Source organism: Gymnoscopelus braueri (genome assembly GCF_963280865.1).
Source record: "Gymnoscopelus braueri genome assembly, chromosome: 2".
Classification (NCBI taxonomy): domain Eukaryota; kingdom Metazoa; phylum Chordata; class Actinopteri; order Myctophiformes; family Myctophidae; genus Gymnoscopelus; species Gymnoscopelus braueri.
The window spans coordinates 57344258-57371581 of NC_137604.1; the positions used below are offsets into that span (position 1 = coordinate 57344258).

Consider the following 27324-nt stretch of genomic DNA (forward strand, 5'->3'; position numbering starts at 1 on the left):
CGCTCTAGGGCTGACAAGTGCGCTAGTTACAACTGAACAAGAACTTTTGGTTGTCTTGCTATGCACTGTCTCCACAAACCTCAGGTATACCAATATAACATGAGTTATACCAGTGCTTCTCAAGGACCCCCATGACTCTGAGTGTGTACAAATGGAACCATTTGTACACCGTCAAGAGTTACAGACCTGTAAGGGTCCATTAGGAACCCTGAGGGTCCCTGGACCGCATTTTGAGAACCACTGTGTCCGGCACAAACCTTGCATCTCCATATATCATCGTTTTTTTCTTCTTCATAAATGTATGCCCTATTTTAATACTTTGTCGTATGACAGTATCATTCAGACTCGCATTCCCTACCTAATTTTAATCCCCCTTTTATTTCTTTAATCTTTCTTTTGTGTTCTTTAAATACTTTTTTTCCAAATAAAGTTGTTTTTATTTTGTTTCTGTAAAGCGACTTTGAGTATTCAGAAAAGCGCTATATAAATTGTATGTATTATTATTATTATTATTAATATAATGCAAAAGTAGCGACAATAGTTGAGTTTTTTAGATCTGATATTTTTTTGAAAAATCGTGCCTATAATGCAATTGCCAGGTTGTTGTTTAATAGATATTTAACCAATTAAAAGTATTAACAAGAGCTCGTGACTGAATAATAACTACATTGGATCCATTTCGTGAAAAGTAATGCTATTTTGGACATTCAAGGTTCACACCCGACAGCAATGATATGTCATAGCGAACAAACCTCAGCTCTATCAATAGAACATGTGCCTTCACATCAAACACATATCATCATATAGCACTGCACACATTTCAAAAACCTTTCTTACACATTTCAGTTTTATACTACATATACTATTTATAGTATATTTACGTACGTGTATTGTGTTTTCAAAGTATACATGCATTAACGTGTAAACATAGACTCAGCCGATTTGAGGCTTTGGATCGATGGGAGTTAAGATTTCACAGGCACGCACGCACACACGCACACGCGCGCACACACACACACACACACACACACATGCACATTTTTATTACTATACTCGTGAGGACCTCAACATTTTACGATAGCATTGAAAATTTCAGAAAATTGCTAAACAATAGCCGGAAAATTGCGACAAGTTAATTTAAATTAGTTTCATTTCATTTTGAAAATCAACTGAACGAACTGAGGTACACGGATTATAACTCCAATCCTAATCCCTAAACCTAACCTCAAAATGCCTAATCCTAACCCCTACCCTTTAAGTCTTTTCCTAATTGTTATAAATCCCCAAATCTTTTTTTAACCATAAAACAACCAGGAAAATCAGGTCCTCACAATGTAAATTTCTCAAATTCTACTATAGAAATACACGCACGCACACACACACACACACACACACACACACACACACACACACACACACACACACACACACACACACACACACACACACACACACACACACACACACACACACACACACACACACACACACACACACACACACACACACACACACACACACACACACACACACACACACACGCCTGAGATGTTATAATATTGGGCCCGATTGTTCGACAATACTATATTAGCTTCAGTTTCCTTTCAAGTGTTGAACCCATAGCGTTGGCATAACAACAGTTATATTATGTGCTATGAATTCTGGCAGTAAAACCTGTATTCTGGCAGTGTTGAATAATGTGAGGTTCAGTCACAATACTTTGATCTCTCAAATAACTATCATTCGATTCAGATGGAGAGGATGGGAGAGTCCACTAACGATGGATAAGATCAGAATATTAGTAGACTTGCTTGATTAAGAATAAAAAATATACTTTAAAAGATAAATATATCTTCTATGAATACTAACGATGATGACATTCATGGCAGATCTAGGAGACCGACGACAACAGTAAAGTTCATAATTCGGTACCTAAGCGTAATAATAATCACAACTGTATATGGAGCTTGTTTTAAGAGCGGAAGCACTAGGGGTGGTTCCTCAGGACAGGTGCCTAATCTGTGCCCTGTCGTAGGGTGGTGTCCCAGGCCAAAAATAGCATTTTTAAGCTTGTAGATCTACAATTTTCGGCATGGGACACTGGCATATGACAAGGTATGAATTTAAAATGTTATAGACCATTAGTATGTCTGTGTCCATTATTATATATATATCAGATTGTTAACATTCGTTTACGATCTGATTACAGAACATCGCACAGTAGACCACCGTACATATAATAGCCATTAATCGTACAGTGTACGAAAGTAGATTCAGTTATAATAAAAAACATAATAATACTATCCAAAGCCTCTGAGCTGAAATGGTAATATCATAATATGGCAATCTATATGACTACACGACTTGTATGACAGTTCCCTTATAGAATCGGACCAAAATAACACCTGATATAAATAATGATAACACCTGAAATAATACACCTATAAATATAAATATTATAACACAGTACTTGAGTAGTTATAAACGTCTACTGCCAGCAAACCGTTTAACGTACGCTACTTTACACGCGCACAAAGCCATCAACTAGGAGCTTCACTCACTGTGGGCCAAAATTACGTATATATTGTAGGGGTGTAAAAATACTGAACCGAACCGGTGTACCGAACCGAATGGCCGCGTACCGAACCAAACGTCCTGTACCGGAATTAACCAATTTATTTAGCATTTTTTTCTAGAACTAAAATACAGAGCTTCACACCAACATATTAAGCTGGTGCACCATACCCATTCACAACAACACTTGAGCGCTTGTTTTTCTTACCCCAACGTCCATAATAGTGAACAGTGAAATAGCTTCTACAGAGCTTTTTTTTAACCCACTTTGAACGGAATGTGTAATGAAAATGTTCACATTTGTTAGATTTTCAAATAGCCTATGCATATACACTAGGTGGTTGAACAGAATAACGTGACACCAAAACATCGAACCGAACCGTGAATTTTGTGAACCGTTGCACCCCTAATATATATATATATGTAACGCCCGGAATTCGAACCTGGGTCTCCCACGTGGAAAGCCAACATCTTAACCACTAAGCCAAAGGGAATTCCCTATAGCTCGGGGGAGATATTAGAGTTTCAGGCCATCAGGCTGAGGTTGTGAACCACTGTGTTACACTCACCCCCCTTTTGACCTCCTCCCACGGGGGAACCCGATCCGGGTTACGGCACCATTGTAACGCCCGGGATTCGAACTCGTGTCTCCCACATGGAAAGCCAACATCTTAACCACTAAGCCGAAGGGAATTCCCTATAGCTCGGGGGAGATATTAGAGTTTCAGGCCATCAGACTGAGGTTGTGAACCACTCTGTTACACATATATATATATAAATCCTCCACTTTGTCATCTTTCACTTCCACAAATACACAAGGAAACACTTCCTGCTCTGAGGTCACCGATGCTGTCATCTGGACGTCTGGACCTGATTGACGGGCGGCACGTAGAGGTACTTCCAGATGGCGTAGTAGTGTACCATGGCTCCCATGGCGACGAACAGGTGCCAGATGGCGTGAGCGAAGGGCACGATGCCGTCGCTCTTGAAGAAGATCATCCCCAGGCAGTAGAAGGCTCCTCCGGCCAGCAGCTCATACAGTCCCGCCTGGTCCGGCTGAAGGAGGGAAGGGAAGGGAACACACAACCAGTGATGGTTTTGACAGCAGATTTCTTTGAATAAAATTCATCTGAAAGTTTTAGTCTAGTTTTAGTTACTTGGTGCCGCGCTATGAGCTTGTATATCTGCTATTTTTGAATAGCCGAAGAAATCTAAAATGACACAGATGCATTCCCGGATTGAATGGGTTTAATTTGGCGAGTCGCCACAACAGCGTGAGCCATGGTGGGCGGGCACCGGGCGGGGGTCTGGCTTCCAGAACACAGAAAGTGTTCTATGAAATGAACATTTGTCTGTCAGACGTCAGTTTGGTGAGACAGGGAGCCCTCTCCCAAACCCAACTGTTCTGGTGGAGGATGCAGCTACATTTGTTGTGGAAAAATATATACCAGTGAAAGATTATATCGTTGCTGTCGCCTGTCGGGGAGAAACCTCTTATCTCCATATTTTAACTTAAATTTTAATACTTTTTTTTTTACACATGTTGGAGTCAGGTTAGGTAACCCAAGGGTTACGGGTCGACCCGCGCATCACTACACTATAGGGAGGAGGAAATGGGACACAGGGTTATTGGTGGACCCTCACCATTGACAGGATGACTAACGCAGGGAAGAAGCCCATCACCGTGTAGCAGATCAACTCCATGAGTTTATACCTGCAGGAGAGACAGACACGTTAGAGAGATTACAGACAGACAGACAGACAGACAGACAGACAGACAGGCAGACAGGCAGGCAGACAGACAGGCAGACAGACAGACAGGCAGACAGACAGACAGGCAGGCAGACAGACAGGCAGACAGACAGCGGAGCTAACCTCTCGTGAAAGAAGAAGACGTAAGTGGTTCCCACGGAGGCCATGACCCACACCAGCCAGCGCATGTGAGACGCCCAGGGCCCCAACTCCCTGAGGTTGAGCCTACACACACACACACACACACACACACACACACACACACACACACACACACACACACACACACACACACACACACACACACACACACACACACACACAGTATGTAAGCCACTGGATCAGTCCAGAGACACACTCATACAGTATGTACAGTACAGTAAATCACTCGGGTTCAGTCTGGGGAGACACAGACACACACGCACACACACACACACACACACACACACACACACACACACACACACACACACACACACACACACACACACACACACACACACACACACACACACACACACACACACACACACACACACACACACACACACACACACACACACACACGCACCCACGTTATGGCTTGGTTTTAATTAGGGCTCTTAGAACCTAATTTTGTAGTACTAACTTGGTACTAACAAAAGAAGCAAAGGAACCCAAAGTTCTGCTTATGGTGACTGGTGAGGCAGACTGTAAGGAAAAAAAATACTGCGGCACTCCGTCTTTAGGTGAAAAAAAAGTAAATAATTTATTTTACAGATGAGCACGGCAACAGCTGACCGACGCGTTTCGACACTCTTCAACAGGCTCTGTTCAACAGAGCCTGTTGAAGACCCACGTGTCGAAACGCCATCGGTCAGCTGTTGTCGCGCTCATCTGTAAAATGAATTATACATTTTTTCACCTGAAGACGGAGTGCCTCAGTATGTCTTTCCCTACAGTCTGCTTCACCACAAGCAGAACTTTGGGTTCCTTTGCTTCTATTCCTATACCTGTTCCACTGAAGAGCACCTGTTTTGAGCCACTTTGATTGAACCCAGGCAGCGCTTACTTTCTTTTGTTTTACTAATTTGGTAGTACCAACTCAGAACTTGTACTTTCTAAATTTTCAACAATTACTCCAACCTCACAGAGCATCACAATGCGACACACTGTGAGCTTGTAAATCATATTTTTTTCCCGCTATATTAAATTCTTTATTTTTTTATGAAGTACCTCCCTGATACCGGTTATAATGGAAAACTTCACAGGTTCTGGAAAGTTTTAGGTTATGGAGGGAAGGCTCTGCAGAAACCAAAAAAGTGGAAGAGCCAATCAGCTTCTGTCAATCACAGGAGCCCTGAGCGCAGACAGCCGATTGGCTCTTCCACTTTTTTTTTCCTGTAAAACTTGGGGCACTGAAACGTATGGAACCTTGGAAGATGCCCCCTCACACTCACACACACACACACACACACACACATAAATAAATACATAACAGGCCGGATAGTGTGTTTACCACGGTGCGTAGGAGGCCGCTATGAAGAAGTAGATGACCATCCTGTCACACATGTGGAAGCAGTGCTCCACAGACCTGGAAGACAAAGAACATGTCAACGTTCCAGCCTGCATGCTGAATCACCTGCATCATCAGCCATCAATGCACACAGTGACATGAATGCACAGTAGTGTTGATTTTGACAGCAAATTTTGATTTAGTTTTAGTCATAGTCTTTTAAATAAAATGTAAAAGACTAAATTTAAAGTTTTAGTCATATTTTAGTCATCTGAAATGTTTTAGTTCTTGTCTAGTTTTAGTCGACTAAATATCATAAGATTATAGTTGACTAAATCTACAGTTGATTTAGTCGACTAAAATGTATTTTGGCGGTGCCTTGATGGTGTCTTAATGGCTTCATTCTCGAGGTCGGCTGTACTTTTGATTACAGCTTAAAGGAAGTCTTTCTAACCAAAGCGCTATAACTAAAATATCATCGTCTCAGAGCTAGGCTACAGGTAGCCTAGGGCACACGTGCACAAGTTGGTTGTGAGGGGCCTTCAAATAGCCGGCCTCTCCAAAAGGAGGGCCAAACAGTTAGCAAGGTAGTGCTCAGTGTCAGCTATTATAGGAAGCCGCTCAATTTGGAGAGGGCGTTGTTTCCTTTACCCATGATTGATGACTGCGTTGTCTGACAACTTGTCATGTAACAATGTTCTGCCGTCTAGGCACTTTGTAACTGGCTGTTTTCCTAGTGTTTATGTCCTTTGTACAAGGCATTGTTGTACTTCTGTTTATGTGGACATAAATGCATATTTCAAATATGTGTGTGCTTGCGTGCGTGCGTGTGTGCGTGCGTGCGTGCGTGTACCGTAGGTGACTCTTCTTCCAGGCCACAGTGTGGAACACGGTGGAGATGATGAACAGCGAGCAAAGTCCCGCCCCATACACCCACGCCGACACGCGTTCCCATCGGTCCTCGGACAGGAAGTGCAGCATTGAGCTGCCCAGCAGGCTGGGGATGATCCATAACTGTACCGAGTTTAACCAAGACAAATGACACTGTCAACGCTGCACATTTATTCACATTATGATGTGTGTGTGTGTGTGTGTGTGTGTGTGTGTGTGTGTGTGTGTGTGTGTGTGTGTGTGTGTGTGTGTGTGTTTACCGCGTGTGTGGCACAGTTGGCAGCGTGCTCATAGTCGGTGGGCTGGTATCTCTTATTGGAAGGAACACGATTGTTCATAAATCTGCAATGATCAGATAAACACAGCATTAGTGTTTATTATCACAAGCTCACAAACTTGTAGATTCTTTTTGCTATTTTCTTTGTAACCTTTTCTTCTTCTTTTTTTTTTTTGAAAGAAAAATGCAGATTCTGGCTATAATGAAAAGCCCGAAACAGGGACAGCAGGTTGAAAGTGGTGAAAATAATGGTGATTACAGAATAGGCGGGATGTTTGGAAGGTTACAATACGGTAAACTAAGTGAGGAAGATATTTTGTCTAGTGTATACAGTAAAATATTAACCCATAAGGCCTGAGGTTCCGATCCTACAAAATGTCTTCTAAATCCTAACCCTTTTCTATATCAGTGGTTCTCAAACTTTTTCATGTCAAGGACCACCCAAAATTATGTTATGTTCCAGGGACACCCCAGAAGCAAAGATTTGAGTTAGAAATGGTCAGAATGTTTTGAGAGTAGAGGTGTAATGATATAGTAACTGCATTGAATTTTTTTAATTTTCAACGATCTACTATATCGATATGCAAACAGCAAAATATCGTATCGTAGCGAATCGTTTTGCAATGCAACTTATCAATACTAAGTACTAAGTGCAATTTTAAGAAGAAAAAAGAGAAAGGGTTTATATCCAGTATCCAGGTATTTATTTTTCACACAGAATTTTTGGGTAAATAAATAGTTACTATATCGATTTTAAATCATTGAATCGAATCGTATCGTTCTAAATGAACCTGTCCTGTATCGTTCATGTATCGCATCGACTAAATCATTGAATCGAAACATATCGCATCGTTCCAAATGAAGGTATATCGTTCTAAAGATGTTCCTTGAGATTCAGCTCCTCATTTTAGAGGGGGTCCTATACACAAGTAAAACATTACATACAATACAAATACACAATACGCACATGTACAGATACAGCTAGCTTGCCCACCTTCTCCCACCCACACCCCAAGCCCTCAATTCATTTTAAACAAAGAAATGGAGAATACAGTTCTATGAACTGTATCAAAGTCAGAAATAAACGTAAAGTACAAGCAGTGTTAAAAGGGAAAAAACTAAAAAGCAAAAATGTTTGATCAAGCATAAGGTAGTTTATGGGGGAGTTTTATGGGTGGATGTGGGAGGTATGGGATCAGGAAGTCAAGATGGTGGGAGGAGAAACAAACGACAACACAAAGTGCAAATGGATCAGTCCAGAGAAAATATATATATATATATATATTATATATATATATATATATATATATATATATTTACATAATCGTCTCTGTCCGGGGGAAACCTCATATGTCCAAAACTGTTACTTTTCAGGATTCAAATTAAAAAGCATCAAAAGTATCAGATCTACAAGCTTGAAACGCTACTTATGATGCTTTTGTGTGACGCTGTAGTATGATCAAGTAGGGCGTTAATTAATTTACGAAAAAAACTAAAAAAAGTTAAATTATGGAGATAAGAGGTTTCTGCCTGACAGCAACGATATCTATATAACAAAGGTTTGGGGCGGATGCTGCTGCTGCTTACAGACCCCCCCCACACACACACACACACACCCACCCATCCTGTCTCTTCTCTTAGCAACGCTCCCACCAAGCCTGATCCGCTTCAACTTGTTGCCATGACTGCTGTTGCCTGGCAACAGCTCGTAACTACGGACCGACTGAAGCAGCGACAGTTATAGGTGTGTCTTCTTCATCTCAGGCAGTCACGCACGCACGCACGCACGCACGCACACACACACACACACACACACACACACACACACACACACACACACACACACACACACACACACACACACACACACACACACACACACACACACACACACACACACACACACACACACACACACACACACACACACACACACACACACACACTTCCTTTTACATCAACCGAGATCTAAGGCTGCGAAACTATCGATTATTTTATTAGCAATTTTTCAATCAAGTGTTTTATTTTATTTCCCTTTTTTTAATAATCAAATCAATGAACCACTTAATTCCCTATCTTATACCTTGTCGCACAACATTGTAACATAGTGAGCTTATAGATCAGTTATTTTCACTATTTTTAGATTTTCGACTATAATAGTGAAATGCCTAAAATAGAAATAGATTATTAATCGATTATTTCATTGAATTATCTATGTTATTTTTTTATAATCGATTAAATCAATTAGGATTAAGTGTTTCACCTCTAGATAAGAACACAATCCCATGAACAGCCAGGGCACTCTGACAGTGATGTCATTGTCGTCATGGAAACCCCCGAGCAGGGGGGGGATTGTATTTATCTTTTCTTTTTTTCAAAGAGAAAAGTATTTTTTTTCCCCCAAAGAGAGAAAAGTCTCTTCTTGGTCTTTTCTTTATCCATCCCCCTTCACCCATCCTTTTCTTCCCCATGGAACCTCTTGTCTTTCTTCTTCCACGTGATTAAATTAACGCGTGTCAGGGGAATGGGAGGGTTAACAAAGACAGGGGAAAATGCATGCGCGCATGCACACAAAAACCCACACACATGCACACGACGAACACACACATACACACACCCCTCCCTGTTTTTTTGCTGCTGCATCTTCCAGAGCACGATTTCATAAGAGGCCTAGATTTAACAACGTCCCACGAACGCACACACACACACACACACACACACACACACACACGTGTGATGTTCTAAGATCAGAGGGACTCTGAACAACATGACTCACACTCACACATTTAATATGTATATGTGTAAGTCGAGTGTTCACATGTTAATCCACTGGCCTTGGACTGCTGTACTGCACCATCTATACTGGCATTCTACGCAAAGGCAACTAAAACTAGGGCTAAGTGGGCTACGCAAAGGCAACTAAAACTAGGGCTAAGCCACAATTACGATTACTTTCACTTTCTTTTGTCAAAAGTAGCGATCTACAAGCTCACACCACTGCAGTTTGGCTATGTTTTACTATATTCTATTTAGTCGATTCTGAAAACTATTAGAATATTTTGTTGATTTGTTAATTCAATTCAATTCAAATCCTACATGAGCAAGATGAAATTGGTTATTGGTTCTAAATATGGGTTTTGCCAGCCCTACCTAAAACCTAAAGACAGAAATCAAAGCCTGCACAGGCTGCGTCGTCTGCCCTGTCACCATCACAAACTAGAGCCTGACTGATACATCGGTTTAGCCGATACAAACAATATACATTTATTTGTATTTATTTGTTTAGTTAAATATTGTCAAATAGAAACCTTAATCAAATCTAAGTTGTTCGATTGGTTTCAAGATTTAGCATTAGCACTTTCTTTTGTTCTTCATTTATTTATTTATTTTATTCACAAATTATCGGACGAAGCATCTTTAATCGGTGGTCTTAGGACTCAAAAATCGGTCAGGCTTCACCAGACATACTCTTATCCCGACATTATAGAATATTTAATAGTTCTTCTCAGCAATGAAAAGTAACCATAATTCCAGTAAGTCAACAACCCTGGGTGAACTCAAAAGCCACTGTTTTCTGTTGCCACTTATTACATTAGCATGGCAGAGATAAGCTCTCTCATCTCCTCTCCTGTTTCCGTCCACAGCAGGCAGTGGTTAGCGTTGGTGGAGGAAGTACTCTATTTGTTTATTTTTTCTCTAATTCACTTTCTGGATTTTGTGTATGAGTAAATCAAGGTCTTAGACAAGAAACCAAACTCATACAATCATTGTAGCATTTTGGAAAAGCATACACTTTTAAGCTTTGATAATTTTAAGGCTTTTAAAAGTCTTTCCTTTGTCTACAAGCTGGCTCTTCCTCCAGTGTGTGATTTTATCCACAGGAAGAGAGACAATAGGCTCTAGGCACTAGGTCAGAAACCTGAGGAGACTGTGAGGCCCATCATAGGCAGACCACTTTTGCACAGATTGTCCTCTCCATCATCGAGGGAAGCCTACGATGGAATAGCCTCCCAGCCACCTTGTGGAAAAGCCCCACAAGGTGCAAAAGCAGCCCCACCTTGTGTAGTTTTACTAAACACAACTAAAGCAAAAATGTCTCAAACATGTGATCAGTGGCGGCTCCAGAGAATTGTGATTGGGGAAGCTATGGGGTGGGGCTGGATTGTTTAGAGCAGGGGCTAATTAATTCAGGAAACACACCATAATGATAAACAATACTAATAACGACAAATGAGATTCAATGATTCTAGTTTAATAGGCCACATAACATAAATACACATTACTAAATGTTTAGTGTTATACCACAGTCAAAATAATTCTGTGAATGTACAATAAGCAGATTTCATAGTTTAGTTTGTTACTCAGAAGTCAGTCCATTGTCTTTCATACTGTATATATCAGGTTACTCAAATAAGAATCTTAAAGGTCCACGAAGAAAAATGTCAATGGTCGGTCAAGCCATACTACTCATGTCTATATTTATATAACTATAACTAAAGTAGCCTTGACTGTTGTGTATGCTGCTGCTGTTAGGCTGTGTAATGTTTTGTTACTGTATTTTTATGTTGCAGCTAATATTCCGCTGCAATGTCTATATAGAAGCCAAACATAAATAAGTTATGTACCTGTACACATGATTTAAATGCCACCTTCAACTGAGCATTAAGCATTAACAGTGCTGCCAGTGGACTGATCCACTGTCACAGCTAAAATGCACTGTGCATGTTTTTATGATCATCTGCAGCAGCCAGTATTTCAGTTCTACTGGCTGCTGGAATCAAGAGAGTGGGATCACTGGGGTGCATGATTTTACCTGCAATTCCTCTTTTTGTTTGGCTTCAGTTCAAATGTGATCGCTGCCTCTTCACTAGAGCTACATGCCTCTTGGCATAATAGGATGAATGCATATTGTTCAGTCCATTCCTTTTTGAATAGCCGATTTTCAGAGTCCATCTTTCTTTTGAATTTTGAGCCTACCATTTTAATTCACATTGGAAATCTAGGCTTCTACTGTTGCTACAACTGCTGCATAAAAAGAAAAGTAGGCTACTGGTTCTAGCGCACTAGCTCACTGGTCAAAAGCTAAAGTAAAAAGTGGGCACTCTGAACTCTCAATGACCCCTATCAACAATCTGCCTGGCTCCTCAACAAGCCGTTGTCAAAGAGATGACAGCCCATAATACAAGAGTAGTGTTTTGGACTACACAGAGAAGCAGTCTCATACAGAGACTTTTGAGTCGCGGTAATTAACACCTTGCAGTTAATACAAATAATATATTATGAATATAAAGTATATGAAAAGTATAAATTGCTACAATTTGCCCAGAGTCTGGAGATAGTTGTGCCGTGGTCCGGGAGGGCTCCGAGGGGGGGCTTAGCTTTCATCAGGGGGGGCTTTAGCCCCTGCTGAACCCCCCTGGCGCCGCCCATGCCATTGATACATTTTAAATCTTAGATGTGTCCAAATAGGTTTAGATTTTCTATTGGCTAGGTATTATACTATACAGTAGGTATTTAGGTTGTTAGTTAGGCTTAAATTAGGTATAGTATTTTCATGTTTTATTTGTAAGCAGTTGAATGTTGTTTTGTCTCTATTTGTCACTGTGGTGTATTTGTATGTGGGACTACGGATGGAAATGAGCTTCTAGCTTATTTACATGAATGTGTATTGATTGAAATGTTCAATAATATGTCCCGGAAATAAATATAGAAAGATGAGAGTACAGCAACTTGCAATGGGCCTGGTCTACAAGATACAGTACACCACAAAGACACCCATGTACCTGTCAAACTACTTCAAAAACATTAAAGACGTCCACAAACACAACACCAGAGGGAGCTCCACAAATCAAGTTCAACACAGATTAGGCTCTAGCAAGGGGTTAAATGGGTTCTACTGCTATGCCACAAAAATGTAGAACGCCCTACCAACAATATGAATCCTTATTCTCTTTCAAAACCGCTCTAAAAGCACTTACAGGTGGCTGCAATTAGGAACTGGCCCCTGTAAAAACTATGAGATGGGGGGTCCGCGGCGAAATACATATAATTTTGGGGGTCCTTGACATGAAAAAGATTGAGAACCAATGCCCTAGCAGATCGAAACACACACACACACACGCACACGCACACAGGTACAGGAGGAGATTACAAATGAACACAGCTCACGAATCCTTTTGTTTGGTGTACTCTCTCTCTCTCTCTCTCTCTCTCTCTCTCTCTCTCTCTCTCTCTCTCTCTCTTAATTCTCTCGCACGGGTGCATATAATCATATCACGGCGGCCCCGTTGCGAGGAGGAGGATGTACGTATGTAGATCAGCCTATTTGCAGACGAACCACACCGCCGTACGGCGAACATCTAAATTAGGCGTCAGACTGACATCCATTCTGCGCTATTAATAAAGGCTGACCCAGGAACATACTACAGAAACAAGCCAGTCTGTCCCCAATAAAGAGCCTCCCTAGACCGCCCCGCTCCCTGCCATACATATCCTGGACTCTCACCAACTCTCTCTCTCTCTCTCTCTCTCTCTGTGCTGTGAAGTACTCAGATATTTTAGGCAAAAGTATCAATATCACAACATAAAAATACTCTGTTACAAGTAAAAGGCCTGTGTTCAAAATGTTACTTGAGTAAAAGTACAAAGGTATTGGCATCAAAATGTACTTAAAGTACCAAAAGTAAAAGTACTAAAATGTTTGAAAATAGCAGATCTACAAGCAACGCGACGCGTTGTGAGCCTGTAGATCGGCTATTTTCAAATATCCTAGGTATAAAATGGGGATAAAGTGGTTAATTCATGTTTTATAATATAATAATTTATATTGGCAAAGTAACTAGTAACTAAAGTTTTCAAATAATTGTAGTGGAGTAAAAGTACAATATTTGCCTCTGAGATGTAGTGGAGTAGAAGTAAAAGTATTTAAAATTGGAAATACTCCAATAAGGTAAAAAAAACACACCCAGTGTGAAGTGGGCGGTGTGGTCACAGTGGTCATCACAGTGATGGAAGTTCACTTAAAGAAAAGTAATATTGTGGACCAACCATTGTATACCCCTAACTTAAAAAAACCCATAAATGTGTGTTTTTTAAGTGCATAGTTCTATTTATAGGGCTATGCACATGTGTCATGTTTCACTAGCCAATCACAGTCCTGAATAGACTGTGATTGGCCAATCACGGTGCAGGGTTAGGGGGGTACACTGGTGGCCAATCACAGCGCAGGGCAGGTGGGGGTGCAATTGTCCAAACCTCACATATAGGGGCGGTTTCACCGCCCAAAAATACCTCAAATTGTATAAAGTACAGTGCTTGAGTAAATATACTTAGATACTTTACACTACTACTGCCCCCCGCCATCCATTCCTGGACTCTCACCAACTCTCTATCTCTCTGGTGTGTGTGTGTGTGTGTGTGTGTGTGTGTGTGTGTGTGTGTGTGTGTGTGTGTGTGTGTGTGTGTGTGTGTGTGTGTGTGTGTGTGTGTGTGTACAGTGCCAAAGCCCAGCAGGCTTGGCTGTGTTATTAATGATTTTATCAAGCTGGCTGATAATTAGCAGGTCATGGAGCCAGAGGGCTAACACACACTAACTGGACAGTGGACAGGAGGCTCTGTGCCGTCTGTCTGTGTGTGTGGAGCACACCTGAGTGGACAAGCTGGCACACCCACTCACATATATAAGAGAGTAGGGCGGGGCAATTAGGGCTGCAACGTTTTAATCCAACTAGTAATTGATTTAATCGATTATTAACCCATTGAGGCCTGAGGTTCCGATTCTGCAAAATGTCTTCTAAATCGGTTTTCTGAAAAACGTGTGTTTCTATATCAGTGGTTTTCAAACTTTTTCATGCCAAATGATATGAATTTGGCCACGGACCCCCATCTCAAAATAGTTTGTTCCAGGGACCCCCAGAAGCAAAGATTTGAGTTAATGTTCGCTTTAAAAGAATATATTCAAAGATTTGCACACATTTTCAAGATTTTTCAAAAATAGCAGATCTACAAGCTCATAGCGCGGCACTCGGTGCCGCGCTATGAGCTTGTAGATCTGCTATTTTTGGATAGCCAAAGTGTAAAATAATGTCTTTTAGCTTAAATGAAAAAGTGACACAGGTACATTCCAGGTCTTTTACCCTTTCAATACGGGAACGCATCTAAAAATGCCTTCTAAATCCTATAAATACTCATGTTGCTATTTGCTATATCAGTGGTGCTCAAACTTTTTCATGTCAAGGACCCCCACAATTATATGTATTTGGCCGTGGACCCCCATCTAAAAAAAAATTGTTCCAGGGAGGGACCCCTAGAAGCAAAGTTTTGAGTTACAAATGTTCGCTTTAAAAAATATATATATTCAAAGATTTGCAAAATAATTCACTATTTTTACACCAAGTGCCACGCTATGAGCTTGTAGATCTGCTATTTTTGAAAAGCCCAAAGAAATCTAAAATGACGTTCCCGGTCTTAATGGCTTAAAGGACGACTTCACACATTTTCAACCTATCTTCATATAATTAGTCCTCACTATTACTACTCATTATAATATGGTACCATTTTGTCACTCTGTGTCTCATAGGAAGGCTGTGGACAGTTCAGAAACCCGCCTACCAGTGACATCATCGATGGGGAATCCGAGCTAATATTAGAAACTGCAGGCTTTCTATTCCTGGAAAGTTAGAATTCTAAAATGAAAGCCATTGTTCTCGGATTAATACAAATGTAAACCCTGCCTAACCATTTACGTAATCGATTAATAATCAATCCCTATTTTCCCTGTAATTATATGTGAAAAGCTTCGTAAAAAACAAACACATAGATCTACAAGCTTAACTATTTCTACAGAACACTGTAGTGCGACAAAGTATAAAACAGGACATAACATAAAGAAAACGCATATCCCGATTATTCGATTAATCAAAAAAGTAATCGATGGAATAATCGTTAAAGAAAATAATTGATTGTTGCAGCCCTACTGGACAATATATGGACATTACTGTATATTGTCATCATGATATGAGACTACATATCGTCTGGAATTTTGAATATCATAATACAGTGGTCTTTTCCTATTTTTAAAGGCTCTACTGTAATTCTCTCACACATGACTGTTCTAGCTGCTATTATTTGCCTTTACCCACTTAAGTTATTTAGGCATTATTACTGATGATTATTTATCAGAAAAATATCAACGGGCAAATATTTAGTGAAAGCACCAATAGTCATCCTCACAATATCAGCAATACATCTCCTATTTTGGAACATTTTTTGTGACACGTGTACGTTTTTTTTTTGTAATTAATAATTTGAACACAAATCTTGTCTTCTGGGGGTCCCTGGCACAAAACATTTTCAGATGGGGGTCATTGGCACAAAAAAGTTTGAGAACTACTGGTTTAGAAGGCATTTTGTAGAATCGGCCTCAGGTCTTAATGGGTTAAATTGATCGTCCATAGCACCCAGCGAAGTGCGTCGTCGGACCTGGAAACCTCGTTCCAGTTAGAAAACAGGACAGGACATAAACCTGATTTATACATCATAGTAGGACGGAGCATAAATTAGGCCAATAGTCTTACTCAATATTTTAACGTTGGAACGCCTGGCATCCTATAGTTTGTATAGTTTAAATGTACGGATTCATATTTTTTTTCATAGTGCACTGTTTAGACTGATGATAGGTTCATGGTTTACCTACGATCCTAGATTACTGTCTGTCTCTATGCATTTGATGTATTACCTGGGGGCGGCCATAGCTGAGTGGTTAGTGAGCCCGCCTAGGGAGCCAGAGGCCCTGGTTGCCCCAGGTACGATTCCAGGCCACGCCAGCATATGTGTCGATGAAATGAAATTTGTCCCTGAGCAAGACTCTTAACCCCTAATTGCTCACAGGGCCTTATTGGAAACAAGCCCGCAAGGACTTTCATGAACGTCCTGTTTGCCTTGCTTACTGTAAATCCCTCTGGATTCATCCTTTAAAACCGGGAACACATGTGTAACCACTTTATCCATATTTTATACTTTGGCTATTCAAAAATAGCAGGTATACAAGCTCATAGCGCGGCACTGAGTGCTATGAAATTTTTTGACTCAAATCTGTGCTGCTTTTGGTCCTTGCATGAAAAGGTTTGAGCACCACTGATATATAGCAACAACAGTTTTTCAGAAAACTGTCAAAAGACATGTTGTAGAATTTTTTGTAGGTCTCAGGTCTAAATGGGTTAAGAGCGTCTGCTAAATGCCTAAATTGTAAATGGTAAAGCCTGTTCTATGTTGACGTTGAAGTGATGTACTTTGTAAATCTCGGTCTGTGTCTAGTTTATTCTGGTATGAACTGGTGTGTGCGTGTGTTCCTGGCTATGTACAGTATGTAATAAAGGTGGGTGAAACGTGGCATGGATGCTGGTGTTGTTGTGTGTCATGGTGATTTAACGGGAGAATCTCCAGCAGGACTGTGTGTGTGTGTGTGTGTGTGTGTGTGTGTGTGTGTGTGTGTGTGTGTGTGTGTGTGTGTGTGTGTGTGTGTGTGTGTGTGTGTGTGTGTGTGTGTGTGTGTGTGTGTGTGTGTGTGTGTGTGTGTGGGGGATTCAGCAGTGAGAGAAGAAGATCCAAACCAGTTTTCAAAACGGCCAATTCTCTAAACGGCACAAAACAATTGTCTTTTTCACGAGAGGAAAAGATGTAGCATTCAGACACCACCCTGTTGTCTGTCATCATCACTGGCCTGTAATCTATCATGATATTATTGAAGTCATAAACATAATCATCCCAAGCCTCCCTGCACTAAGCACAACGCCCTACAAAATATTGTAGAAAACAGTAGGCCTACACCAGTGGTTTTCAACCCTTTTCATATCAAGGTCCATTATTTATTCGGCATTTGAGCCACGGACCACCGGCGATTTAGCCTCTCAGACCCCAAAAACAAAGAATATTTTGTTATTGTTGGATACAATTTTGTCCACAATTCCATGCTGTATTGATGTTGGTACCAATAGGAGAGATAACAGGCAAACGTTGATCAAGATAACAATTCTTCTACATTCTCAAATTGTGTGACTTCTTGTAAATTAAGTAATGCAGATGTTTAACAATAATTTAACTCTTGAAAGAGTAAAATGAAACCAAATGGACCCGTAAGGGTCCATTTGGTTTCATTTTACACTCTCAAGAGTTAAAGATCTGTAAGTGTCCATTTGGTTACCAACTCTCCATCATTTAGCTGGGGACCATCTGGAACCCCCTCAAGGACCACTGGTGGTCCCCGCACCACTGGTTGAGAACCACTGGCCTACACCATTAGTTCTCAAAGTGGGGTCCATATTTTTATACTTTGACTATTCAAAACCAGCAGATCTACAAGCTCATAGCGCGTCACTTCGTGCCGCACTATGAGCTTGTAGATCTGCTATTTTTTGAACATTAGCAAATCTTTGAATATATATATATATTTCGTAATGCGAACATTTTTAACTCACATCTTCTGGGCGTCCCTGGAACAAAATATTTTTGAGATGGGGGTCCACGGCCAAATACATATCCTTTTGGGGGTCCTTGACAAGAAAAGAAAATGTTTGTGAACCACTGGCCTACACAAGTGTACAACCAGGGGTGTCATTTGAGACCCCCCCCCCTAGCTTTCACATTTAAGTTCAAAATCCAGGTCTTCTATTCATATCTCCTCCACCTCTAAATGTTTTTTTACAGATTAATCTGATTTTAGATCAAATACTTATAGACACTTGTTATGTTACTTTTTCTTCTTTCATTAATTTTTTTCAAAATTTGCAAAAATAGCCAATCTACAATCTCACATCGCGGTAGATCGGCAGTTTTTGCTATTTTTGAAATCAGGCTTAAGTAGTGTAGTGTCTTTTTTTTAATGAAATGATGCCCCTGTTGTATAAATAAACATAATCATCCCAACCCTCCACCTGCACAAACACAACACCCCACACAATAATGTAGAAAACACAAGTGAAATTAGAATTTAATTTCACAACGGCAATATTAAGCACACAATGTGCTAGTATGATGTTTTGACAATGTCCTGCATCCCTAATCTACGAAGAAAAATTGTTTATACTTCCACACTGGAGTGCTACTGTAGGATCAACCCAGATTTGTCAAGAAGACAAAATATTAATTTGGTGGCAATAAAGCTGTCATCAAAATGGTGTTATTATTCTGTGTTAAACTGTGTTATTATTACATTCACACATCTTCCACACATTTACAATCCTACGCTAATCTGTTACTCCGAGAGTCCACAAATGGAACCAAATGACTGACTGACTCTCAAAGAGTCCGAAATTCACTTTCAGGATTGTGCTGTGTGTGAGTAAAATGAGGAAACTTTCACCGTCTCTGTCCCAGGAAGATCAACCACACCTCACACAACAAGGCAACACCCATAGTAAAACTAACAGGTTGGAGATGGACGGGAGAGACAGAACAAGATGTGAAGAGGCTTTACAAGGAGGGGGAAGGGGACATTATTAATGTGTCAAAAATCTTACTTCAGTAACCCCACAGAGAAAAGGTACACAGTGTAATACACATAGCCTATATATACACACACACACACACACACACTAGAGTAAATGATGTTGGATTATAATGGTGGGTGACATTTAAATAGGCCCGTTACCATGGTCACCATCATTAACATCAGCATCAGTACCACAGTCATCCTGATCCATCCTCAGCATCATTTTATCCTCACTAAAATTAAACAGAGCTTAAAAAACACAACAACAAACAAAAACAGACACATAAAAGCCACCTACCTTACAAGATTCATTTAAAGTGGATTATAAATAATAAGCAACAGTTGACAGTCAGCAGAGATCGAAGCTCCCTCAAGTGTCTCTCCGAATGGTTGGATGGACGTGGGAAGAAATTCAGTTCACGCTTTTCTTCTTCAGCAAGAACATGACCACCACCACTATATAACCACTAACCACTATATAACCACCACTAACACTAACCACCACCACTAACTAACCACCACTAACACTAACCACCACTACTAACACTAATAATCACCACTATATAACCACTAACCACTATATAACCACACTAACCACTATATAACCACCACTAACACTAACCACCACCAACCACCACTACTAACACTAATAATCACCACTATATAACCACTAACCACTATATAACCACCACTAACACTAACCACCACTATAACCACTAACCACCACCACTAACTAACTACCACTAACACTAACCACCACTACTAACACTAATAATCACCACTATATAACCACTAACCACCACTGTAACCACCACCCACTACTAACACTAACCACCACCACAAACCACTAACCACCACCACTAACTAACTACCAACCACCTCTAACACTAACTACCACTAACCACGACCACCCGCGACAACAAGCTGAACGAGGCGACACGCTGGGAGAAAGAAAGACCACCGAGGTTTCATCAGCATCAGCAGCGAGGATGACCTGCTCGTCTTCTCATCAGCATCATCATCACATCATCATCATCATCATAGAGCAGTGACTGTCTGTGCCAGGCGACGGACGGACGGACGGACACGGACGCATCACGGACACACGAGCCAGCTGCTGAACTACAGACTCTGTTCTCTCCTCACACTCAGGGTTGCCATGTCTGCTTATAATTATTTACAAGCGACTTTGGGCCCGTTTTTCTGTAAAGTTGCTTGTAAATATTAGGATAGGTAGGTGGGCAGATAGCCCCTTTCGGGACCCTGTTTACCTTTTTTGTATTTGGGAAGGCGGTTCCAAATACAAAAAAGGTAAACAGGGTCCCGAAAGGGGCTAGTGGGCTGGGCAGATAGAACCCGACAGGGTGATCAGGCACAGACACAGAGGTGCCATAATCACCCTGAAGGGTTTTATTTCGACAATGACCGACTTATTCTACGCTAAATACATAAATTGACCCAAAAGTAACAAAACGAAGTATTTCCTTGCGTAATGAAAGAATTCCATATTTGTTGTGCTGCTGGGCTGACACGGTCGCCTCGGAAAACAAGGAAGTGTTGCTCAAATGGAATACATTTTCGGTTATTGCATAGTCTATTTCTCCCTTCAAATGTTTTCAAAAACATTCTTGAGAACAATGTTTAGCTGTAAATGACATGGTGTGTGTTTGTTTACATGGCTGTAATGTTGGATACAGCATAAAATACAAGCAACGCAGCAGGTGCTCTGAGTCTTTGATTAGACAACTGTCTGTTATAGAGCTCATCGCTCGCTTCTTTCGGGCTCGTTTTCATAGAACCGGTTGCTCGTTTCTCTCTCAAAACCTGGCAACCCTGCCTCCACTCCGGATGGGATGAGTGGGCGTGGTAAAGAGGCTCTCTTCGTCGTACGGCGGTGTCGCTGGCCGAAAACAGCTCGTCTACGAGCTCACGACGCTGTTTTTAGGAGCTTGAAGATCTGCTAAAAATTAAGAAATAGCTATTGCTGAAGCTGGGAGGAATAGGGTATTCGTGTTGAAAAACTACACGATGTTTTCTTTAAAAAATAAGCCACAAAAACACTGATATTCTATTTGTAGGCGTTGTTGTATTTGGTTCTACCGCTAGATGGCGGTGGAGTCACGTAGGTTTTGGGGGCTGCGCTGCTGGATGTCGACGGATTCACTACCATAATAGGGTTATAATAAGAAGTTTTATTTCTAATAACACTGGACTAGGTCAGCTAAGGATAAGCCCTTAAGTATGTTCTAGAAACAATCATGCATGCCCTTCGGTTAACCAAAATGAGTTTTGGTCCACAGATGAGTTGTGTCAGAGGCACACGACAGTATTGTTATTTGTTATCAACATGTAGTATGTCCCCTGAAGAGCCGCTTTCTTCTACCGTGTGACTGGGATGTAGATATATTTTTCGACCAGTAGGTGGCAGTACGCACACGGGAAGTTTCTCCACATGATGGAAACAACTCTTTGTTTTGTTTTCAAGTGATGAGCTACGAGTAGGCTGCTGTGGATTAAAATACATGTTTTAGGTCTTGTCTCTGCTCTACTCTTACATGTTTGGAAAGAGAAAATCCAAAAGATAAATCAGTGGCATCATGAAATGCACCTGCAATCACACTTAACAACAGGTGAACAATTAGAGCAGGAGAAGAAGGAGGCAGTTCTGAATAGATCGATGGTTTTCAAACTTTTTGTATCCAAGAGGCATCAAAACAAATGGGTAATGTATAATTCTCAAATCATTGCATAAATTGCTGATGTGTTATGTAAGCAAATTGACACCACTACATACAACAAGCTCACAACAAGCTCATGCGTCACAATACTATTTAAGATATCCCCCTGGCTGTAATAGCATGTGCAAAATAAATAATTGTGGAAGTAAATAAGAAGTGGTTAAAATGTTTTCAAAGGGAAGACTATAAAAGATCATTCATAACTTTGTCTAGTTGTATAATGTGTGGCACTGACTTATGGTCTTCTAGGCCCTGTCAAGGACCCCCAAATTGACACATATTAGCACTCGGACCACCATTTGAAAAGATATGCCAGGGACCCCCATAAGAGAAGATGTTAAAAGCTATAGCAGTGAAGGACCCCCATTTTTTTTACATGCGTTAGGCCACGGACCCCTATTTGATACAATTTTTATGTCTGGGAGGGACCTCCGACCTACACTGTAGCATCATCCGTGTTAATTTAACTCTGAAAGTGTACAAATGGAACCAAATGGATCCGTTAGGGTCATAGAGAGTTAAAAAATAAGGTTAGGGTCCATTTGGTTCCATTTGTACACTCTTAAGTTACTGACACACAAGGGTCCATTTGGTTCCTAACTATCAATCACTTGGCTGGGGAGTGGGGACCCCCTGGAACCCTTCAAGGATCCCTCCTGGATCCGTTACTTTGAGAACCAATTGTTCTAGGGTTCCATGAGGGGGCCCAAATGGACCGTTATACAGGTCTGTAACTCTGACCTTACGCAGGTCAATTGTACACTATCAGAGTTATGGGGGTCCTATGGGGGAATTAAGAAGTGTGAGAACCAATGCACTAGACTGTTGGCCTTTTCCCTTTCCTCTCCCAGATGAGAAGGAAGCTGCAGTAGCAACAGAGATGGCTTTGGAGGAGTCCGGTGGAGCCAGGTTGTCTGGTGAGAGCCTCCATGAGCTGCCAGGTGAGTGTTACTGTACCCAATGTAGCCTAAGCCTACCTGGCTGGAAAGACGTTGCCTCAACTTGTTTTGCTTTAATGTTAAATTAATTGAGTCAGACTCATTGGTGTAGATTTGACTGTATGCACTGCTAGAGGCAATATTGCCAAAAATGACGATTGTCAACAGGCTATTACCAGGATCAGTTTTAATGATTAAACTTTAATCATAGCCTGATATATTTGAAGTTCACTGTGCAACGCGTCAACGTAATGTTGTTTTAGTCGATGTGTTGTTTGCAGTATGCTAGCAGTCCTGTTACACTCAGTTACTCGAAGGCTCTTTAATCATAGCCTGATATAGAGGCTATGCGCGTGACATCATCATACCCGGAAGTTATGCGGGAACGCCTACTGAGTGGTAAAAAAATACTTTCTGGCCTTGACAGCCCATACATCCAAACAGAAAGGTCCTATCTGATTGTATTAAACTATGTTAAAACATTGCAGCAGTACGGAAAGCTTGAATTGTCCTCTTTCTATCTGCAAAGTTTTTGTTTCATAAAAATCCACCGTAGACATGTTATGAGCTACTTTCTGTCAATAAATTGTGATAATTCGTTTGGTTTGGAAGTTTGGAAGCGCTCGTTTTCCATAGCGCAACGTCCTGCTGCAGGTGGAAACAGGTGGTACGCAGGACCGTTGAGTGATTTCCAGCGAGCGCTTCCAGACTCCAACGCTCCATGCTTCTCAATGTTTTGCCACTCAGTTTAGATGAGGGGGACGCATGTGCAGGCTAACTCTCGTGTATCTTTGGTGTGTGTGTGCAGCAGCCCCAGCAGAGCAGTACCTACAGCAGAAACTTCCTGATGAGGTGGTGTTGAAGATCTTCTCCTACCTGCTGGAGCAGGACCTCTGTCAGGCAGCCTGTGTGTGCAAGAGATTTAGCCAGCTAGCTAATGACCCCATCCTATGGTCAGTGTCCAGCAAGGGGTTCGAAAACCCCTGAAAGCCTCCGGGCTCCGGCCTTTGGCTTTCAGCCATGAAACAAAAGGTGCATGTAATGCTTGTGTGTGTTATATTATGTTTTTATTTTCTATAATAGGAAGCATCTATACATGGAGGTGTTTGAGTACACGCGTCCCATGATGCACCCCGAGCCGGGTAGATTCTATCAGGTCAGCCCTGAGGAGCACGAACACCCAAATCCTTGGAAGGAGAGCTTCCAGCAGCTGGTCAGTGGCCCCTCATATGGTTTAATGTTAATCCTAATGTTAATTATACTTGTAAATTGTGTGTGTTTTGTGTTGTAGTACAACGGTGTTCATGTGAAACCAGGCTTTGCAGTGCATTGCTACAATAACCCTGGCAGGTACAAAGGCAGAGATAATATGCTGGTAAGTCATATAAATTCATACCAGGCAGTACCTCAGAATTAATCTGTGCATGATTTTTAAATATTTTCTTGCAGTCAACACAAACATTTGCTTGCGTTTGCCAGCTGTGTTTCCATTAGGGCTGCATGATATGGGGAAATAAATCTTATTGCCATATGGAGTAACACTGTCATTGAGTGAGGTGTTGTAAGAAGTTGGCTTTCCTTGTGGTGTTGTGTGACATGTTCTAAATTAAAGGTAGAACCTGCACACTGAGCTACGGTAAAAATACAACTTTATTAGGGAGACAACGTTTCGATCCCTTGTGGATCTTCTTCAGGTCATTTACAACACTTGTTCAGTCCATCATTATATACTGTTGCTGTCGAGTGGAAACCAAAATTGTTCCTTTTTTATTATTTTTAATGTATTCAAAATAGTGAAAATAGCCCGTGTTCAAACGAATAACGCGCAACGCAATGCAACGCTTTGTAGATCTGGTAGATCTGCTATTTTCGGGGGAAAAAATAGCATTTTTTTCTCCACCAATATATTTATTGATTTTTAACACAAACAAACAATATACAAAATGACACAAATAACATAACAAAACAATACACTCATGACCACAAACAATGAAACAGTGTATCTTCTTCACAGCTGGTAAAAATATCTGGAATATTAACATTACATTTATTTAGTTTTTCTGGTGTGATGGTGGTTTTCTGGAGGGATAACAGACTTAGGTTTGATCAACACATTACATCTATCCATAAACGTTTTCAGCAAAGACTTCATGTAATCTGCAAGTTAAGATCATTATCTGTTGCCCCTCATCTTCTGCTATTACTGTACAAAAGCATCATTCAACCCGTTTTGTTGTATTGGTCCACATGTTTTTTTTACCATACTGTCCATGCCTAACAGAAACAAACTTTACAGTATCACCCGTATTGCCTCCAAAATCATCGGACTTCCCACACCCACACTTGCTGATATGAACAATAAGGCCATCACACGCTTAGCACTTTCGATAACAAATGACACTGATCATCCCCTGTATCGCTACTTCGACCTCATGCCATCTGGTCGGAGATACAGAACCTTAAAGTGGCAAAAGGTTAGTTTTAGCAGGAGTTTTGTCCCCTCAGCCATCGCAGCATTAAACCAACTGCCCCGTCCATAGGAGGTTTTTCTGTGTACAGTGGGGACCTCATGTTTTGTCTTGGTGATATGTTGGTTATGTTGTTATATGATGCGTCGCATCAAAGCCCCGCCTTGCCCCGAAGCCCCGTGCCTAAAAACAAGCACTCTGTCTTCAATCTCCCTGGTTCTCCAATCTACCTGTAACATATACACTCTCAACAGCCAATTATATTGCAATCATTTTAACCGTGTATTACCTGTTTGGGTTTGGGCCTCCTTACAAGTTGTACTCCACTGTTCCATTGTTTGTTCCCCCTGTAAATCAGATTACAACCATGTGTGATTTGCACATTAGAATTTATTTTGTATTTTATTTGCCCTGCAGCCCTAATTTCCATAAATGAGATGCAGGTTTATCTATGCCCTGAAATTGTGTGTGCATTTGTCTTGCAGTACTACGACACCATTGAGGATGCTCTGGAAATGGTACAAGAGTCTCACTCTGATAGAGTGATCTTTGTCCACTCTGGCATCTATAGAGCTGAGTGGATCTTAATAAACTCCCCCATCAACATGATTGGAGCAGGTAAACATCTACAGCAAAGTACATGGCCAACCACTGTCTCTGTAAGAGGATACCAGTTTGTGTTGATACTGATGTTTTGCCTCATAGCTCCTGGTAATGTCGCTGACATGGTGGTGATCGAGAACACCAGACACTTCTCGTTGGCCTTAATGGAGGGCTCAGAGGATGCCTACGTCGGCTACATGACCATCAGGGTAAGCACTGTTCCCCATCTTCATAGTTCTGATACATTGTAAAGCGCTCTGGGTCCGGTCTACAGAAGTTGACTAGAAATTTGCTATATACGTAGATTCAGACCATTTACTATGTTCCACCTTTCCAAACCAGCCTGTAGAAATTGCTGCATGAATCAAGAAGGCTTTCCCCTTTTGTTTTCATCCATTCCAGGGCCCCTGTGTACGTCTTGCAGAGAGCAGGATCAGTGCCATAAGGGGTGCTGAAGAAGTTCCAACTGTTGAGGAAAAAATGTACTACTTGGTTCTAAATTCTCACTTAACCAAGATAGGCCTGGATACCCCAGAGGAGGATAAGGATTACCGGGAGAGAAAGAAAACTATTTTGAATATACTGGACCAATTAGCTGACACTGGATTATTTGCTATGATTGGAGAATAATCATATTTGAACTGGGAACCCCCCACCCTGACAAGCACTTGGAATTGTAGGCATTACATTTAGTTTGACTCGGTTCCACAGATAAATATTGTGAAAATAGCCAAACTTCAAGCTTGAGGTTATTTTCACGTTTGCCTCTTTCTTACGTAATATTTGGCGAATTTGGTATTAAAAGGGTATTACAAGTCCTCAAATTGTCACTTTAGACTTCTTTCTACATTGCAGTATTGATACTTTTACTTAAGTAAAACATCTGAGTACTTTTTCCACCGCTGGTGGGTGGGTGGATGTGTGTGTGTGTTTCTATGTGTGTACCTGCCTCTGTTATGGGAGCAGAGCTTCTGCTGGAAGAGCCCCATCGCCCTGGGTTACACGCGGGGCCACTTCTCGGCCCTGGTCGCCATGAAGAACGACGGCTACGACAATCGCGGCGCGGGGCGGGCGCCAACCTCAACACGGACGACGACGTCA

General features: G+C 41.2%; 2 protein-coding genes across 2 annotated transcripts; one reads left to right on the forward strand and one right to left on the reverse strand.

The window, feature by feature from the left end:
* Nucleotides 1-1457: 1457 nt before the first annotated feature.
* LOC308097829 (monocyte to macrophage differentiation factor 2) lies at nucleotides 1458-20002 on the reverse strand. Its single transcript, XM_080445913.1, has 7 exons — nucleotides 19775-20002; nucleotides 6973-7054; nucleotides 6675-6835; nucleotides 5825-5899; nucleotides 4450-4551; nucleotides 4219-4288; nucleotides 1458-3630 (listed from the first exon to the last, which is right to left on the reverse strand). The coding sequence occupies exons 1-7, from the start codon at nucleotides 19786-19788 to the stop codon at nucleotides 3427-3429; spliced, it is 708 nt and encodes a 235-aa protein (XP_080302039.1). The 5' UTR covers nucleotides 19789-20002; the 3' UTR covers nucleotides 1458-3426.
* A 1580-nt stretch (nucleotides 20003-21582) lies between these two features.
* Nucleotides 21583-26853, forward strand: LOC308096498 (F-box only protein 11-like; the record flags this gene model as incomplete). The annotated part of the gene is made up of 8 exons (XM_080443918.1): nucleotides 21583-21598; nucleotides 23066-23155; nucleotides 23961-24105; nucleotides 24236-24365; nucleotides 24444-24527; nucleotides 26106-26238; nucleotides 26326-26432; nucleotides 26626-26853. 8 exons carry the CDS (start codon nucleotides 21583-21585, stop codon nucleotides 26851-26853), a joined length of 933 nt encoding a protein of 310 aa, XP_080300044.1.
* Nucleotides 26854-27324: the final 471 nt, after the last annotated feature.